Consider the following 18,941-nt stretch of genomic DNA (forward strand, 5'->3'; position numbering starts at 1 on the left):
TTCTTTCGGCCACGACCCAAAGCCCATGACCATGGCTGAGGGTGGGAACATCGATCAACCGCTAAATTGAGAGTTTGCCTTCCGGCTCAGTTCTCTCTTCAGCACAAAGGTCCCCACAGCGACCACGTTACTGCAGGCGCTGTGTCGATCCACCTGTCCACCTCACGCTCCACCTTCCCTCACTCGTGAACAAGACAAGAGATACTTGAAGTCCTCCACCTGGGGCAGGACCCCACCCCCAACCCACAGGGTGCAATCCACCCTTTCAGACTGAGAACCGTGGCCTCGGATTTGGAGTTGCTGAATGTCATCCCAGAAGCTTCACATTCAGCTGCAAAGCGTGAACGCTGAAGGTCACAGCCCAATGAGGTCACCAGGACCACATGGCCTGCAAATAGCAGAGGCGAGATCCTTAGGCCACCGAACTGGACTCCCTCGACACCTTGACTGTGCCTAGAAATTCTATCCATGAAAATTTGAATCAGTGACAAAGGGCAGCCTTGGCGGAGGCCAACGTTCACCAGAAACAGGCTGGACTTCCACACAAGGTTGAAAAGACATGTCAGCCAAGTGCCTCAACATCCAGAGCCTCCGGGGAGTGATTTGACGACCCCACATATTGAAAGTTCATAACGTAATAATCATAATATTAACACGGGCACCTGTTGCGGCCCTAATCCAGCTAAAACTCATCTCTTAAAGCCCAACATCACTTGCTGACCACAGGTCCATCCAGGACACATTTCTTGCAAAACACATGAGCATGAGATTTATTTATCCCTTAAATAGCTTGTTTTCTCTGATTATGGCTACTATATTTGCTAATATGAGTGCAAATATAAGTAATATATTTGGTAATATACTGTAAGTGCAAAGGTGACTATAGGGATGTTATTTAACGTTCAGAGAGCTCTAATAATGTTTAAACCCGTATTTAGGAAGTCGTAAACACGTTTTCAATGCTTTAACTACGAAAATATTCCATTTATAAAGAACCAGTTAAGCGCGATAAACGAGGGATTGCTGTATGAATGCTCTCTTCCTTTCCATGTAATCGTAAGTGCCGTGGCGCCGCGGTGGGCTTAATAATAGAAATTCACATATAGATCTATAGTGCATAGATTGGCTTGGTGTGGTTGCAAAACAAAACAGATTGCTCACGGAAAATCTGACGGTGGTAATGATGACCCGCCTGGCTATTGATTCCTGATAAACTAGCTGCTATTTCTTATGTGTGGCTTAGTCGGGTATGCTTCATCATCATCATCAGCGGGTAGCGTCGAGGGTTCCTCTGGTGTGATGATTGATTTCGAGTGGAAGAGGGAGCTTGATTTGTACGAGCCCAGGAGGGAAGGGAAGAGGGGCCGCCAGTTCACACTTGCAGAGCTTTTATGTCAGACTCTCTCTGGCCTCCACATTGATTGGAGATGTTCGATCCCCAGCCTGACGCCTGTGAGAAGATGCTGGCTTTAGTCACAGCCTGGTTGAAACTTGACAGCTGGCCTCACATTTAATACTTTCATACTTGCAGCGTAACAAAGAAAAACCTTCTTTTTGGTACCGTTTTCCACGCACCATGTTTTAAGCTGTGCTTTATTGCCGAGGTTTATGAGGTGGCCCACTCTTGAACGAGTCCTGCTTGTCCAAAATGTATCCTATTAAGGATTTTAAAGGTTTCGTTAAACTCCGGAACATTAAATACAGCAGAAGTCTTTCTTTATAGCCTGGCCAGATCTTTTCCTTTGATGGCCCACTTGTTTTTTGCCCTGATAAACTTGCTGATGTTGTTCTAAAATGGCAACGTGTTAAACACAGGAAGTACAGTGGAACCTTGGTTAGTGTCATTCATTTCTTCCAGAAGGTCCGAGTCGAACCCAGGGGTGTCCAAACTTTTATGTAACATCAATTTCCAGGTCTTCTCAAGGGCACCAGCTTTGCATTGTGAATACTGTGGAGGCCCTGCGCACGTTTCTTCTGTTCTTATTCATTGTCTTGTGTTTTCTTTCATCTTTTTAGGGAGAATGAACAGAATAAGAATTTCATTGTGTAGTACAACTCCCTGTTTTACTGTGCATGTGACAATAAAACTCTTGAAAATTAGATTTCCGCGCACGTGTCTGCGTCTGGATGATGAAAGCCACGTAAACGATCACCGTCGTCTGATCTCATGACATTGTCTGGCCCTCTCTGCAAGGACCCCGCTGAAATGATATCATATTTACAGCACCTTTAGCCACACGAGTGAAGGGAATCATCGTGTGTAAAAGTAGGATGGATTAGGACACGTGAGAGTTCATGGGCACTGGCGATGGATGTGGAGGGCGTGGTTCTTTTAGCTCGGTGCCAGAAGTTATTGATATCTATTATAGCCCCCCCACACACACACACTTACACAAAATGAGGTGAGGAGCATGTCATCCTCTTGGAGGTCCTGGTGCTGATGGAGAAATGTGGCATGGGGAGGAGATGATGGAGGAAGATGACGGTGTTGACCGTGTGTCGTGAGGCAGGTGTCGCTGCAACTATCCAGTTAGCCTTTCACTCAGGTGAGCACTGCCCTGCCAAGGTTGGCCTGTGTGTTCATTGCACATAAATCGTTCTTTAAAAATGGCTTCTTCCTTATAAGGAAGGTGATTGTGTACCTACAGAGCTCATTGTTTGAAGCGCCTTTTGAAGGTCATGCCACAGCATCGCAATAGGATTCAGGTCAGGACTTTGACTGGGCCACTCCAAAGTCTTCATCTTGTTATCTTCAGCCATTCCGAGGTGGACTTGCTGGTGTGTTTTGGATCATTGTCCTGCTGCACAACCCAAGTTGCTTTCAGCTTGAGGTCACCAACAGATGGCCGGACGTTCTCCTTCAGGTTTGTGACACAAGTGAAGAAACTTGTTTTTAGTATGAACATTTTTTTCCTTTATTACAATATGACTTCTTTGCTCATTTTTCCATTTCAACTGTTGTTTTTGTTTTTTTTATTTTACAAATATTTACATGTTCTTTTTCTAATATATATTTATTAACGTTCATTTTATTTTCATCTATTTGATTTATTATTCAATTATTTTAATAATTGCTGTTATTGTTTTTGGCTCATAATATTACAACTTCCTTCTTGTAAAATTATGACTTTTTCTTGTAACACTATGACTTTATTCTCCTCATATTTTAACTTTATTTCTGTAAAATCACTGCTGGTTTTTTCAATTTGTGCTGTTTTTTTTCATGTTTACTTGTATTTTCAGAATGTGCCACGGGCCAATAAAAAAACGGCTGCAGGTTGCACTTTGGACACACCCGCCTTAAGAGGTCCTTAAAATTCACTCGCACATTTGTCCCGAATGACAGCAAACGTTTGCTTCCCAAAAACAGCTGTAAAAATATTATGTATTCATATTATTCAGAGTCCCATCCATCCATCTTCTATGCCGCGAGTCAGTCTTTTAAAACTGCTTCAGACGGAAATATACAAATCAAATTCAAATTAGATTTTTGACATTTCAGCCTTTTAAAGGTCAGGAACAAAAACAAAACTAAAATAAAAACACACACGTGTTTTTGCATACACACTATTATCCAACATCAATAGAGTCACACATCGGCATCCATGCAGAACACAAAAATATTCGATGTGAAATGTTGTTGTGTGCTTTGAATGAGGAAGAAGTATCGTCACCTCAAAAAAACAAATCTAAATTGAAAGCCAGACCATGAAATATTAACATAAATGATTGCATGAATTTATGTCAAGGTCAATATGGGTTGAAAAGTTGTTTTTCAAGGGAACATTTTTTTGCAACAAGAAAGAAATGTGTGGGTTTTTGTGGAAAGATTTTCCATTTTCGGCTAATTTAAGAAACGATGACATTTTTAAAAATGAAAGTCAATATACCTGCAGGTGTCAGATGTCACCTATATTCATTCAACACAGCCAAAACGCCTTGAAAATGCAAAAATAAATAAATAAAAAAATGTCCCAAGGACCTCTTAAGGGATTTTGTTTGTACTGTTGCTGTTAATTGGTGAAGTGCACTTCCTGTCTGCTTGCATCTCATTAACCAACCAATCCCCCTGTGTTGTTGGCACACGCCCCTCTTCCTTTCTCCAGCCAATCGACTCCCAGCTTTCCTCCATGGGCGTGTCATGTGACATGATTAGCTTGCTCCATTTAGCAAGTAGCTAAAATGTCTCCTTTGGGACCTCTTTGCCTCCACTCATGACAACAGTATTCGTAAAGTATGTGTCAGATGGATCATTAAATACTAGTTCCATGGACTGAACAGCTAATTGTGTGGAGAAAAAAAAATAAGTTGGTGGTTCATTGATTATGAAAACCATGCTAGCTACAGAAATGATTGATAATGCTAAAGAAGCACTCTGGTTTAAGTGAGTGTCCCATGCGCCTACATTAGCTGTTTTTGTCATACTCAGGCAATGGAGCTTTTTAGAAGAAAGAACCTGTTGTTCAGATGACGACATTGCCCCCCCCCTTCTATTCACCTCCAACCTCAATAAAGCTGTTTGTTTCTGCTTTCTCCTTCTCCTCTTTCACAGCATTTCTGTTTTTGCTGTTGCTGTTATTTGGTTGTTATTTGGGGTTTTTTGCTAACATTGCTCTCCTCACCACGTTTTCAATTTTCTCTCCCCCCTCCAACCCCCTTGAAAGCTTTTTGTTGTCTGTTTTCTCCTCATTCACAACATCTTTGTTTTTACTGATGCTGTTTCTTGCTGCGGTCTACTTGTCCTCTCGTTGACCCCCATTATTTTGGTTGCTAAAATTGCTTACCCCCTATCTGTTTTAAAATGTTTATCCCCCCTCCAACTTTCCTCGCTGCTTTGTCGTCATTCACAACGTTTTTCTTTTTCTTGTTGCAGTTACTTGGTGTGGTCTACCTGCGGTCTGCTTGCTGAACCCCTTTTCTTAGTTGCTGTCATTGCTTTCCTCCCCACTGTTTCAATTTTTCTCACAAAAGCTTTTTTTTTTACCCCATTTTCTTGCAGTTTTCTCCTCATTCACGTTTTGGTTTTTAGTGTGAATGCTGCTTGCTACCTGTTTGCTTGTTGACCCTCATTTTGTCTTTGCTAGCTTCGCTTTCCTCAACCCTTTTTCAATTTTCTCTCCCCTCCTCCAACTTCAAATAAGCTTTTTGTTCCTTTTTCCTCACCATTTTCTCCTCATTCACAACGTTTTTGTTTTTCCCCTTTCTGTTACTCTGTGCGGTCTACTTGCTGTTTGCCTGTTGACCTCCATTTTTGTTGCTAACATTGCTTTCCTCCCCCATGCAACCTCAAAAAAGCTTTTTGTTCCCATTTCCTCTCCGAGTTCTCCTCATTCACAGCATCTGCCTCTGTAGCTACAGTACAGTAGACAAAGGTGTGGTGCCCCCCCCTTACTTCCCCAGTCAGTGAGTAGATGTTTGCCTTTTACCCCCTTTGGCTGTCTGTCTGTCTGCCTGAAAACACTTTGATCTGACGGCTCTATCTGGTCCGAGCTTCCAGTAAGCTGATACAAGCTACATGTTGGCAGAGCGTGGAGAGGAGTTCCTTTTCTGGAAGGAACTCATGTATACACCCACCCTGCCACCCTCCCCTCCTCGAGCAGAGATGTGGAAAGCCTCATTTCATGTCACGGCTGTCAGAGAAGCACACGGATCCTTTTCATTTTTCCCCCCTCAATGCAACTTTCCTTTTTTCCTTGTTCCCGTGCTTTCCTAGGAGAGTCCCAGGTAGCCTCAGGTCGAGACCCTTCCTTCATCAAACATCCTCCTTCTGCCTCTCTCTCTTTCTTTCCCGCTCCCTCTCGCTTTCTCCACCCCACCCTGCCAGCGAAGGCGTCGGAGAGCACCGCTAATTGCAGCCGAGTGGGAGTGGACCTCCTCCGTGGAGAGCATCAGCGCTCATGGAACAATCTCCGTCTCCTCCTCCTCCATCACTCTAACCATGGTGCTCCATTGAAGACAGCAACAGAACAAGAAGAAGAAGAAGAAGAGGAAGCAAGCTCCTACATGCTGGATTAAAAACAACAACAAAAGAAGGGTGAGGAAGAAGTAAGTGGAGGACAGGAACAGCAACAGCATGAGTGAGGAGGCAAAGGAGAAGGCAGCAGGAACCGGAGCGGCCAAAGGCGCTCATCGCAAAAAGAAAGGAAAAAAGGTGAGTTTGTTTTCTTATGAATGGGATCAAACTGGACTGAAAGCAGATTATAGCATATTTTTAATGGTTTAAGATCCCTCCCTCCCTTTTTTTTGTAAGCATGTGAAATGTCACCTGTCACTCACCAGTAATCCTTAACGCGCGACTGGTTGGTCTGGTTGTTTTGCCTCCAGGTGATTGGCTGCACGAGCGGCGCTATGCAAAGTGGCAGGGGTTGGAGGAGTCCTCCGTGGGGAGGGGGGGCATCTGTTGTACTGTCAAACTCCGCCACAGCTGTGCGTGTTGGCGTGTGTGTGCTTACATCAGGGGTGTCCAAAGTGCGGCCTGGGGGCCTTGGCGTATTGTAAAATATAACATGAATTCATTGTTGACGATATTATTGGTACACGAATGTGCTTTGTCACTGACTGTATCACACAAAGCTGCGACGCCAACTATTTATTCACATTTTGCTTTAATGCACAATGTGCGGAAAAAGTTTGGACACCCCCGGCTTATGTAATGCACTGCCAGCCTGTTGTTTTCGCTCCTTTTTTAATCAAAGCCGTTTGAAGCCTCACAAAACATGTTTTGACTCATGACTTGGAATGTCAGCGTGCGTGTGAGCGTGCTCTCACATGCATGTCAGTCGCTTTTTTTCTTTTTGTGTCCTGGCTGGTTAACACAAAACCAGTGCAGTCTAAACAAAGTGTTGTTATTGCTGGTGTCTCCCCTTTCCTCAGACTATTTTCCATTTCAGAAGGCTGAAAGCTTTATTTGGGGTTGGCCCTTGAGGATGTAGGATTTATTAGACTAGGGGGGCGGGGGGGTTACCCAGAGTGAAGCGTACTGTTATACAAGATTTCCGCCATACATCTGAACAAGGTTGGATTCAAAGTGCGGTGGAGAAGCGACGCATTCTTTGCGTTTGCAGTTGAAGTTATAGGCCCTCCTGGTTGTGTCGCCTTATAACAGGCTGGATGTCCGACTTGGTGGCCTGGGATTTGCACATGGAGGTGGATGAAGCGTGATTACAGAACATGTTTTCATGTGTGCTTAGAGAGGCAATAGCGGCAGCCAGATTTTGTAACAGGAAGGGGTAGAGGTGTCAAAAGATCTCACGACATTAAAACATGGCAAGATTTCTCATTCAGTACTAATGTCTCATAGGTAGCAGGCCTGGGACGATAATCAATAAATGAATGAATTCATCACACAATAAATGAAAATGAACTGGATAGTTTTGCCGACCCTCATACGCCGTATTGCCGTGTGCATGCGTGTCTGTTTTCCTCGTCTCGTCGCGTCTGTTCCATAGAACAACAGCATGAACGGAGTCATACAGTTTCTTCGTCTCGGTGGGTGGAGGCGGGGCCGGTATCATACACACACGGAGTGCAGAAGAGTGTAACACAGTAGAAATAAAATAAATAGATTGCAATATATTGTCATTCATTTTTTCATTGTGCTTTTCTTAAAAGTAATGTTAAAAATCGTGTTTTGCTTTTGTAGACCCAATATTGTGCGTCGTCTCGTCCCGTGAAGTGTCCCGTGACACCGCTAGTAAGGAGATACTATTCTCCCGCTTTCATTTTTCAGATTGTTTGATTTTTTTTTTTTTTTGGTAAATGCTGTAATGACAGATGAGGCGTTTATGTGCCTTAACCGTCGAAATTTAGCCTCGGTTTTTGTATACAAAACTGACTAGTCCATGTCCCCTGTACAGTATCGTTCCGTGAAATTAAGTGCCCAAACATGGCACCGTACGCGCTGGCGACTCGTAGTCCGTGCATTTTTTTTGATTGAGTGTGACGGCAAAATAACCCGCCATGGGGCCAAAGAAAGTTGCAAGTGAAGCGGGTGAGAAGCCGCGTTGACTTCAATCTTACCAGGATGTACAGGAAGTCTGCATCAACACTAACTTCCATCCATTTGTTGTTTATCGTTATTTCACATAGTTTTCTGCATGTAAAACTCAATCGCAGACAATTTTTTGTTTGTATTTTTGGGTGTCTAAAACAGATTTTTTGAATTTACATTATGTCCTATGGGAAAAATTGGCTTGGTTTTGGAACGTTTTGGAACTAATTTGTCAGAAAAAGGTACGAATGCACCGTAGGAGCTCCGATTTGAACTGTGATAATGTTTACGAGTGCATGAGAAAGTGGAAAGTAAAGCACAGCTCTCATTAACCACATGGTCATTTATGAAAAAGTACACTGCACAACACAGCAGCAACAGAACCAATGTTGTGATAGCTGTATGGCAAGTGCAACACGCTTGAGTGGCAACATTTTAAAGCGTATGTAGAGGTCATTAAAGCCGGTGGGTGCTGACCACTCGTGAGTCTTGAAAAGCAGCTACTGCCATCTTGTGCCTACAGCCACAGATGACAGTGTTTTTTTTGACTAAAGCGCGACCCTGCTTTTGTAGTACACGCCCCCGCCCACTAAAGGAACAATGAAAGGATGCACTGTGGACGTCCAGTCCTAAGAGGTTCAAAGGAGCCCAATGGCCGCCTGTGGAGGCATGTGTAGTTAAACCACTGATTCTAGTAAATAATATTTACTAGTCTTTTCAAACGTAACTGCTTAGGCAACATTGTACAGCTGAAATCGTCAGGGAGATTTGGTTGTTTATGAGCTTGCAGTGGCCTAATTGCTTTTTGTGACATCCAAGCCACGCCCCTTGCGCCCACCTCTGTTTCTGTAAAGAATGCTAATTGGTCTGCTACTGCTGCGTCAGTTTGAAGCAATGCAAGATGAGTCAAAATTTAATTAAATCTACGCATAAAAGAGGTTTATGGCTGAGCTGCTAATCTGTAGCTCGTTTATTTATTTTTTAAAGCATTTTTCAGCTTCGTCTCCCGGTGCATCGTTGCAGTGCTGGTTGAGTTAAATCGACCAACAGGATTATCACCGAGGCCCAAAGTTCCCAACAGACGTATCTTCCTCCCCAGCAGGCCGCGGCCCGTTATCTCCCCCGCGCAGGCTCCGCTCTACAGCCGCAAAGCACAAAACTGCTCTGAAAAATCATGCATATTGATGTTTCTTTCCTTACATGTTGCTTGTTTGCCGTCAGCCCGCCGTGTGCGCATGTGCACATGCCACATCATAGCTACGCCAGATGTGTTCATGATTGTAACCATGGCAACTGGCCTCTCTCTGGAGCGAAAGGGCGATCGGAGGAGGGAGCGGAGATGGAGACAGAGACGAAGGAAGGAAGCAAGGGAGGGAGGGTGTACTGGGTGAACTTGTTGGCCAGATGAGAAATATTACATTTTTCATGAAGCAGCCGCTCTGATGGGCCCGGCTCGCACGTCCAATCAAATGTCCGCCGTGACAGAGACGGATGTCGAATCAAAAAGGAGACGCAACGGTGTCTGCATTTTTGAGGGTGCTTCATTTGAAGTCCCTCCTTGTTCCAAATCCCAGTAACTAACTGGAAAAATGTAGCAAATAGCCAAATAAAAACCCAGCAGCCACTGAGTAGGTACATGTCCCAACACAGACCTGCACCTCAAAGAGAAAGACCACTCTTTTGAGGACAAAAATGTACACGTTCTGGACAGCGAGGACAGACGGTTTGAAAGAGGAGTGAGGGACGCCATCTACGTTCAGGTTGAGAAGCCATCTCTGAACGGAGGGAGAGGTCTGCGACACCACCTTTCTCACACAAACAATGCAGTCTCGAGCTGCAACGAACAATTATTTTAATAATTGATTAATTGGTCTATGATTTTTTGATTAATCCACGAATCAGATTTAAAAAAAAAACACGTTTTTAATTTCCGTCTTTTTATTCAGAAATAGAAGATTTGAACTGACAGAGCAAATAAGTGCACAAACATCAGGTTGCCTCTGGAATATTCTGGTAAAATATCGATCAATAATAAAAAACAGAAACGTTTGTGAAATAGCTCCAGCAAAAACAATAAATGTACAAAATGCAATCATGATCATTTTCTTAGTCGATGGATCTGAAGCTTGTTGTTTCAATGAATGGAGTGATGGGTTCGGCCATCAATGGACCAAGTTAATTACACACAAACACCGAGTGGTTGGGTCCGCAATATCACAAAAGAGGCAAAAATGCCCATCACTTTTTTCCAAAGTCAAAGCTGACATGTGAATATCTTATTTGGGCTGAAACACAAAGATAATTGGTCTGTTTTAAAAAAATATTCACTTTTGAGAGGCTAAAATAAAAAAAACAATGAATTGATTACCAAAATAGTTGTAGATTAATTGGGTAATCGATTAACCATCGATTAATTGTTGCAGCTCTAATGCTGTCCTTTCATCCCTTCCTAAAAGATTAAAAGATCACGTAGCCTCCAACAAATAAACACGGGACAGCCACCTTGGTGTGGGTGGGTCCATGACCATCATTACATCTGAATGGGATGCTAACGGAGGTGATGCCACCCAAACGACCATCGATGACGGGCAGAGGCCCCCCTCCATTGTATCCTAACAACACCACAAAAGAGGGAAAACATCGTAAATAGCAACTAAAGGGCAGCAACAACGCAGGAATATGCATGCAATTCTTCTACTCCTGATCCGCTGCCCACAAAAGGCTAGTTTGTCAAAACGTGCACCCCTGCTGTGTTACCTATGCTATTATATTAAACCCCAAAGTGTCACCCCCCCCCGGACAGCCCCTGTAAGTTGAGTTGATTTGAAATTTCTCACACGTCTCAGTGTGCTTTATGAAACACCTACTATAGCTTCAGAGTGCTTAACCGAATCGCCACGAAATTTGGTAGACACCTTTAGTAGATGGACAAGCACGTGTGTGTGAAATGTGAGCAAGGGCGGTTGAAAAACATGGCTGCCATCAAGCAAAACATCTTTGCACTTAGCAACTACAGTACTTGAGTCACTGGCCGTTTGAACGTACGCTAGCTTCTAAAGCATTTCGAGCACCACCCATAGAGGATTCTTTACATTGTGAAAATGGCATCCCTCGACACAGAAAACGTCTTTCAAATCCCCCAAAGCTCCAAGAGGGAAGCCTTCATCACCACACCTCTCATGCACTTCTCACTTCCCTTAACCCCAAAGAGACGGTTCCTTAAAGAGCGCTGGAGCCGACCCATGTGCCCTCTCCCCACAGGCATACAGCTGTGTCAGGGCCTACCAAGCCAATCGCGCCCTACCTCCCACCTGCATCCACCTGCACCCTCCCACGCATGCATGCATTCATTTATAGAGCTAGTGGAAGAAGGGGGTGGGGCAGGCGTGTGCTCTTGTCCACCTGATGGAGCACATGTGCAGCCTTATATAAGCAATCACACAGACGAGTTGATACACAATGCATCCCCGCTTTTCACGGGGGTGACCCTCCAGGACCGCCAGAGAATGGTGAAAAAGTGTGAGGAAGTGAAACGCCCATAAAAAGGTCTATTTTTGACACGGTGTCGCCTTTTCGCCCCGTCATCAGGTTAGCGCGAGAAGGCGATTCTCCAAACCGCGTCTACGTAATCCATACTGCTTGTGTTCACCTTGCTAGTGCTTCCGTAGACAAACAAACTCTTCAGTCTCACAACACACAACTATGGTGTGTTCAAGGACTGCCGAACAAAGTGAGAAAACTCAACGCTTGACGAAAAAACATCATCAGTGTAGCATAAAGACATAAACATGTGGGCTTTCTAACATGTATGCTGTACGTTTTCACCTGTATTACCAGGGATTTATGAATTATTACCAATGTTTGTGTTGTGTGGCAATAACGGCCTATTTTCAGAGGCAAAAAAAGAAAGTGACAGTCGCCCCTCCCTCTATCGCGGTCCCAACATACTAGCTCCCTCACTAGTAACACGCACCAGACTTGATCGCCAATGACAGGCTGCAGTTATCTCACAACAGGCACAATAATAACAATAATAGTCATCATCATCGTCATCATAATGAGAGATTAAACCGGACCGTAATCCAGCTAAATTCCAACTCTAAATCCTTGACGTCACTTCCGTTCCACACGTCCGGAAGACATTTATTGAAACATACACAAGCACGGGTCTTATTTATGTCTTCGATGGCTTATTTTTTCTGATTATGTTTTCTATACAATGTTCCCTCGTTTATCGTGGGGGGGAGGTTCCCAAAATAGGCTGCAATAAGTGAAATCCATGAAGTAGCCAACTTTATTTGTTTCCAACGATTCAATATGTTTAAGGCTGTAAAAGCCTTCACCGTACGCTTTATACGCGTTTGTCAGACAGGCATGAACATTTTCTCACATTTCTCTCTTGTTTAAACACTCTCAAAGTTCAAATTTGGTTAGAATTTAATGATCAGCTGACTAGGTTGGACACGAGAAAAGATCAACTAACTCACGTGTGTCCACTTTTCTGACCTGCCAGTCCTGGCGCCGTTTGGCTGTAGCGTTGTTGTATCCTTGTAGCGTTGTTGTCTCTTTGTAGCGTTGTTATATCCTTGTAGCGTTGTTGTATCCTTTTAGCGTTGTTGTCTCCTTGTAACGTTGTTGTGTCCTTGTAGCGTTGTTGTATCCTTGTAGCGTTGTTGTAGCCTTGTAACGTTGTTATATCCTTGTAGCGTTGTTGTATCCTTTTAGCGTTGTTGTATCCTTGTAGCGTTGTTGTCTCCTTGTAATGTTGTTGTGTCCTTGTAGCGTTGTTGTCTCCTTGTAACGTTGTTGTGTCCTTGTAGCATTGTTGTATCCTTGTAGCGTTGTTGTCTCCTTGTAACGTTGTTGTATCCTTTTAGCGTTGTATCCTTTTAACGTTGTCGTGTCCTTGTAGCGTTGTTGTCTCCTTGTAACGTTGTTGTGTCCTTGTAGCGTTGTATCCTTGTACCGTTGTTGTATCCTTTTAGCGTCGTTGTATCCTTGTAGTGTTGTGTCCTTGTAGCGTTGTTGTATCCTTGCAGCGCTATTGTATCCTTGTAGTGTTGTTGTGTCCTTGTACCGTTGTTGTGTCCTTGTAGCATTGTTGTCGGTTAGCCGGTTAGCTTCTTCTTCTTCTTCTTCTACTGTTTGTTAGCGGTTAGCAAGCCGCTCACACAGCTAGCTAGTTTGCTAGCCACCACTGACCTCAACAAGAAATGGCACAAAGGAGATTGATTAATTGACAACAGTCTACAGCCAATCAGGACACAGAACACAGTGGGCGGGTCCTCCCTTAGCCAATAAGGACTCTTGTGGCTCTATATTTAGCCAGCTATTGTCTACTGTGGGTTCCTACAGGCACGTAAACACATACTGAGACGAGGTGGAGCCGCACACATCTTTAACTCTCACATGAGGACACAACACCCTCTACTGGTAGCAGTAGTAAATACAATAACAGACACATACACCAGAGCACCGATAGATGGCCACATTTTCATTAAAAAAAACATACTAAATTGCATTTAAAAAAATCTGTGAATCCACGATGTAGCGAGGGAACACTGTATTGGGTAATATGAGCATAAAGGTGACTATAGGGGTTTTGTTTCATGTCTAGAGGACTCTAATAATGTTAACATTGTATTTAGAAGTCATAAACAGGCTTTCTATGCTCCAACTACAAAAATATATTATTATTGAGTTTGCGGGGCTGCAAATGCTGAATCACAAATGCCAGCTTCCACTGTACGTACTTGGCAACAATCTAGGAGATTTCTACATTAAGTCTGTTGCCTATAAGTGCCTATAAAGCACAATCTAACCCTCTTAAGGACATGGTCTGATCCAAGTCCATTAGGCCTAATGTGAAAAACAAAAGCAGCGCGCGCACACACACACACACACACACACGGTGTCATCCATCAGTGCACGTCTAGAGGATGCAATGTGTCATCTCTCTTTGAAGGCACAGTCACAAAACAGCTTCTCGAGATGAGAGATGGACGAGCTCTCGTTAGACAACGCCAGAGGGGCGTGTTGTTACAGCGACCCTGTGAAAAATGGAACGCCACCGACTCTGGAGGGGCTGAAAGAGCATGATGCATGCCGGAAGCACGTCATTGAACTCTCTGTGTGCACGTTTGTATACAATTTTAATTGCGGGCGATCGACTAAATGGAGCTAGAGCAGTTACCTCGCTCGTTTTATCAACCGCCTCCATGCATCAGCAGCTAAATGGAACGAAAACCAGCAGCTGTTATGACAGAAATGCCATTGCCCCCACCCCAGCCCCTCCCAGTTCTCACTAAAAGACAGTAATTGCATTTCCAACATGCTTGTCAAAGGTAAATTGAAGTACATGACATGTTTACATGTGAAAAATTCAACATGTCTGAAAAGGAGTAGGAAGAAACTGGAAGTAACTGGAAGTTAATCCGACCTAGGCGACATGGTGGGGGTGCAGGTTTTGACACATTTTTACCCTATTGTGTGTGGCGGTTCAGGAGAAGAACACATATACAGTAACCCCTCGTCTATCGCAGTTAATTGGTTCCAGACCCGACCACGAAGTAGAATTCCTGATTGATAAATTGAATATTTTCATAGAAAACCTGTTTACGACCTTCTAAATATGTTTTTTAACATTAGAGCCCTGGAGGCATGAAATAACACCCCTATAGTCACCTTTACCCAATATAGTAGACATAATAAGAGTAAATAAACCATTTAAGACATAAATAAGGCTCACATGCTTTGCTATAAATGTGTTTCCTGGGGAGCTGAGTGTTGGGCGGACAGGAAGTGACGTCGGGGTTCAGAGTTGAATTTTAGCTTGACGTGGGTTACTGCAGCAACAGCAGCCTATGTTTTTATTAGGCATTATTGTGCCTGTTGTGAGGGGTTCAATCTTGCAATAAAAGCCTGTTGTTCCTGCGATCAAGTCTGGCGTTTGTGTCTCTCACCGAACATTACTGTTACATTACTGACACCTAGTGGCCAGTGTAGAATGCTACATATCATTGGCAGTGTCTTTGATTGCATCTTCTGAATGCCTTGTGTGTATTTTAGTTCATTTAGCCATTTTTATGCTTGAAAATACTTAATGTAGGCAAAAAAAACATAAAATGTGCTTCAGTATGCATATTTTTCTACTAATAGGCCATATTCAACCATGAAACAGCATTATTCATTATTTTGGAAAAACCGTGACAGATTGAAGCCGTGAAATTCCAACCGCAAAGCGCAGAGGGATGACTGTTGATGTTAAATTGAATAAAATAACACGAGGGAGGAAAAGCAGCCATTGCCATCGCCAACTAGTGGCTTGGCATGTGTATTACAGTCTATTCCACCATTTTGCTGCCTTTTTAATTGCAATATCACGATATTTTTCCACTTTGAGAATATTTAAGAAAGAAAAATAATAGCACAGGCAACACGGTAGGGGTGCGTGTTTTGACAGATGTTCATCCTTTTGTGAGTAGAAGAGCTGTGAAGTCACGAGGTGTCCTAATGTTGTCCCGACTGTCCAGTAATTAGCCCTATGGGACATAACTGAAGCCCCTCTTTTTGACAGTGAGCTGCAGATTAGCTAACATCTCGCTGCTTTGGAACCCTCGAGATTCAAACTCCAGCGCACACACACACGCACGCACGCACACACGCACACAAAGGGTGAAGAGTGTCCAGCTAATCAACAAAAAAGGCCATACAAAAGCTCTCCATGCACTCTCTCCGCTCTTTCCATTCGGTGCTCTCTGCAAATCTCTCTGCTCTACCGACCTGCCATCAGCAAGCACAAGTTATTTTTTTATTTTATGTTCTCTTGGCAAGAATGAATCGATACCAGTGAGAGCTCAGCACATTTCCAATGGCCTTCGCTCGTCGTGCAAGAAGACGGTGTTAGGTGTGATATGCTTCAGTCCACCATACAAAAAAACCCTCCAGCCTGCAAATTTAACTTTGAGGACGTTGACTACATTTTAGACGTGCGCCTTTTTAATCAGATCAGGAATAGAAAAGCGTCGTCCCCAAAGAGTTTGCACAGTTTGGCTAAGACGGAGCGTGAAGATGAGGTGTGAGTGTATGTTTTTACAGGACAGTACAAGTGTGTCCCAAGACTTTAGCGCATTTAGCGTAGCTGCAGTGTTTTCATGTTTTCAGGACTGATGCACTCGACTCGCTCATCATTTCAAAGACTCCACAGTTCGAGGCGGGGAAATACAGTTGCACTGTTTGAAGAAAAAAGACAAATCTTCTTCTCAGGAATTTGGGATCCTCTCTGAGCTTCCGCTGGCTCGTCGTCGCCATGGCAACTGCCAAAACGCAAGAGAGAGCGGGACAACAAAAGCTTCTTTTTTTTTTATTGGGTGCCAAAAAGAAAGCGGTTTACGGCCGACTGTTTTGTCTGACGACCCCGTTGTGACTGTGGACTTGTCTCTCTTACGTCAGAGAGATGTGCCGCTGCAATCACAAACATATTGACACACGGACACCTCGCTGACCATCACAGTTGATTCTTGTATTGGGCCTAATGACATGGAAGTGCTTATTTGTGGATCATAACGTATGAATATCGCATGACTTTTGTAATCTGAAGCAATTAAAGAGGTAGAAGTGAATATTGCTGGTGAGCCTCTCACAGGGAACTGTGGGGGCATGTTAAGGATGAAACAGCCACGTTCAGGACACATTTAGCTGCAGTGTGCTATCATTCACAAGCAATGACTATTTATAACATACGGAGGCCACAAAACGACAGTTATTTAACAGTTTTTGGTTTTTCTATAAAAATCAAAATGATGAAATGAAATGTAGATCTGGTGAACGAGTCTCTTAACCTGAAGTGTCAAAGGATTGTATGTTTTATTCTTAAAAACGTATATATTTTCATTATATTTTTACCTCCCGGACGTTCCAAATGCTGTAGATCACTGGTGTCCAAAGTGCGGCCCGGGGGTTATTTTTGGCGCGCAGCTTGTTTTTTTTTTTTTTATTGGCTATCAGAATATTGTAAAAATAAAATGAATTCATTATTCATTAGATATATTATTAGATGCTACACTCATGATGATGGTTATTGGGCTGCACTCGGCACCAGTACCAACCTTCATTTGGGCCGAGGATCGTCCTGTGTCTTGACGGACAGCCATTTGGGTCTACCACTTGCCTTTTTTTTATCCATAACCCTCAGGATGTTTGAAGAAGTTTGAGATGACTGTCGCACCGCGTCCAACCTCAGCAGCAATGGCGCGCTGCGAGAGGCCTTGCTTATGCAGCTCAACAACCCCAACGCCTTCAAAGAGCTTTGAGTGTTTGTAATGTTTTTGTCTTGTAGTTAAAGCCAGGCAGGAGCAAGAGAGCAGCGGCAGGCGACACCACCGCAGCCTGTGAGATGTTAAGCAGTAGAGGAGATGGACGAAGATGAGAATGCGAGCAACGTGAAACCCTCTGAAATGTTGGCGAGAGTTCTTCATTCCCTCTTGTGACTGCCGACACATTTCACAGTGTTACATAACTTTATGAAATCATCCTTCTTGCTGTTAAAAAAAGAGCAAGGAAAAAATGCTCACCTTGTTTCAGCTGCAGCTCCATTACCCCGCTCCTTTGTCATCGTTCATGTCGAACGGAGTCAGACAGGCGAGGTTTGATGTGGAGTCTCGTGCTTTCCAGGCAGTTTCTCCAGCTCTCGTCTGACGGTGCCACCGGTGACCGTTAATTGTCTGTCATTTCTCCGTGGCGTCCATCCGTTCTCCATTGGTGGTTGATTTTGAACGGGCGGGGGAACGCTTCTCCACAGGCCCTGGTGACACAAATCTTAAAGGTGTCATTGCTGTTCGACTTGGACGCCGGCATTCATGACGTTGACTGTGCAAACAGCTGATGTAACGAGGCACTAAATGACGGAACCTCACAGAATTGAGTCCACTCTTCACATTTCAGCAAGCGTTTTATTATCACGACGCGAACCGGCTCCTGTCGTTCTTCTCAAAGAGCTGATTCGGTCGCAACCGACACATCACAAACCGTACACAAGGCTGCGTCTACGAGAACGAGACGGGACGTAACGAGATTTGAACATTACTTTTAAGAAAATCTGACAATATATTGCGATCTATTATTTTAATTTCTATGACATTACCTTGCATCGCTCCTCGCGAGGCTACGCTCTTCTGCACCCTGTGTGTATGCTAGCGGCCCCGCCTCCACCCACCAAGACCAAGAGACTGTATGACTGACCAAAGGACTCACTCAGTTCATGCCGCTGTGCACAGAGTGAACTCTCTTCCTGTCTGTTTGGAGGCGGGAGACGAGGAAAACAGACACGCATGCACATGGCGATGCATTGAGGGCAGGAAAAAGATCAAGTTCATTTTCATTTATTGGTTAATTCATTTATTTATCATCCCAGGCCCCCCAGTCCCCACAAGACATCTTGTCATGTCTTAATCTTGGGAGATCTTGTGACACCCCTAATAAAAATGCTTGCTCTTTATAAAATCACCGTTAAGGGTGAAAAAGTCTTATTTTGAACATCAAGATGAAATTCCAGCGGATAAACTGACTTCATGACTTTTTCCGTCTCCGATAATCCCTCTTCTGTTGTGGAGCTCGTAGTGTTGCCTCGTGGAACTCACGGCAGATTATCAGCAGCTTGACAGCTCCAATTAGCAGCTTTTAAAGATGGAATAGAAAAGATGAGCATGACTCATGCCTGCTCTCCCATCTCATCCTCAAATCCCTCATTCATCACTTGGTCTTCCTCAGAAGCCTCGTCTGGGCGTCAGTGAAAGACTGAGAAGCGCGTCCTGACCGGTGGCTTTTTAATCTCTTGTTTGCTGCGATTTCCTCCTCCCTTTTCTTGCTAAGGTGTTAATTTCACAAGCCGATCACAAGTCACGTCAACTCGGCCGTCCCCGTGTGTGTACTCGCATCTCTTGGAGCGCCGCGC

The 18,941-nt window shown here is 43.9% G+C and overlaps 1 protein-coding gene across 1 annotated transcript in view; it reads left to right on the top strand.

The window, feature by feature from the left end:
- The first annotated feature begins 5,602 nt into the window (after positions 1-5,602).
- The window catches only part of LOC129193688 (ankyrin-3-like), a 137,322-nt gene continuing 123,983 nt past the window's right edge, over positions 5,603-18,941 (top strand). Inside the window, exon 1 of the mRNA XM_054798165.1 lies at positions 5,603-6,151. Coding sequence (XP_054654140.1) covers positions 6,074-6,151 — 78 coding nt within the window. The 5' untranslated portion in view covers positions 5,603-6,073. The remainder of the gene's footprint in view (positions 6,152-18,941) is intronic.

This window comes from Dunckerocampus dactyliophorus, chromosome 14 (assembly GCF_027744805.1).
Source record: "Dunckerocampus dactyliophorus isolate RoL2022-P2 chromosome 14, RoL_Ddac_1.1, whole genome shotgun sequence".
Lineage (NCBI taxonomy): Eukaryota > Metazoa > Chordata > Actinopteri > Syngnathiformes > Syngnathidae > Dunckerocampus > Dunckerocampus dactyliophorus.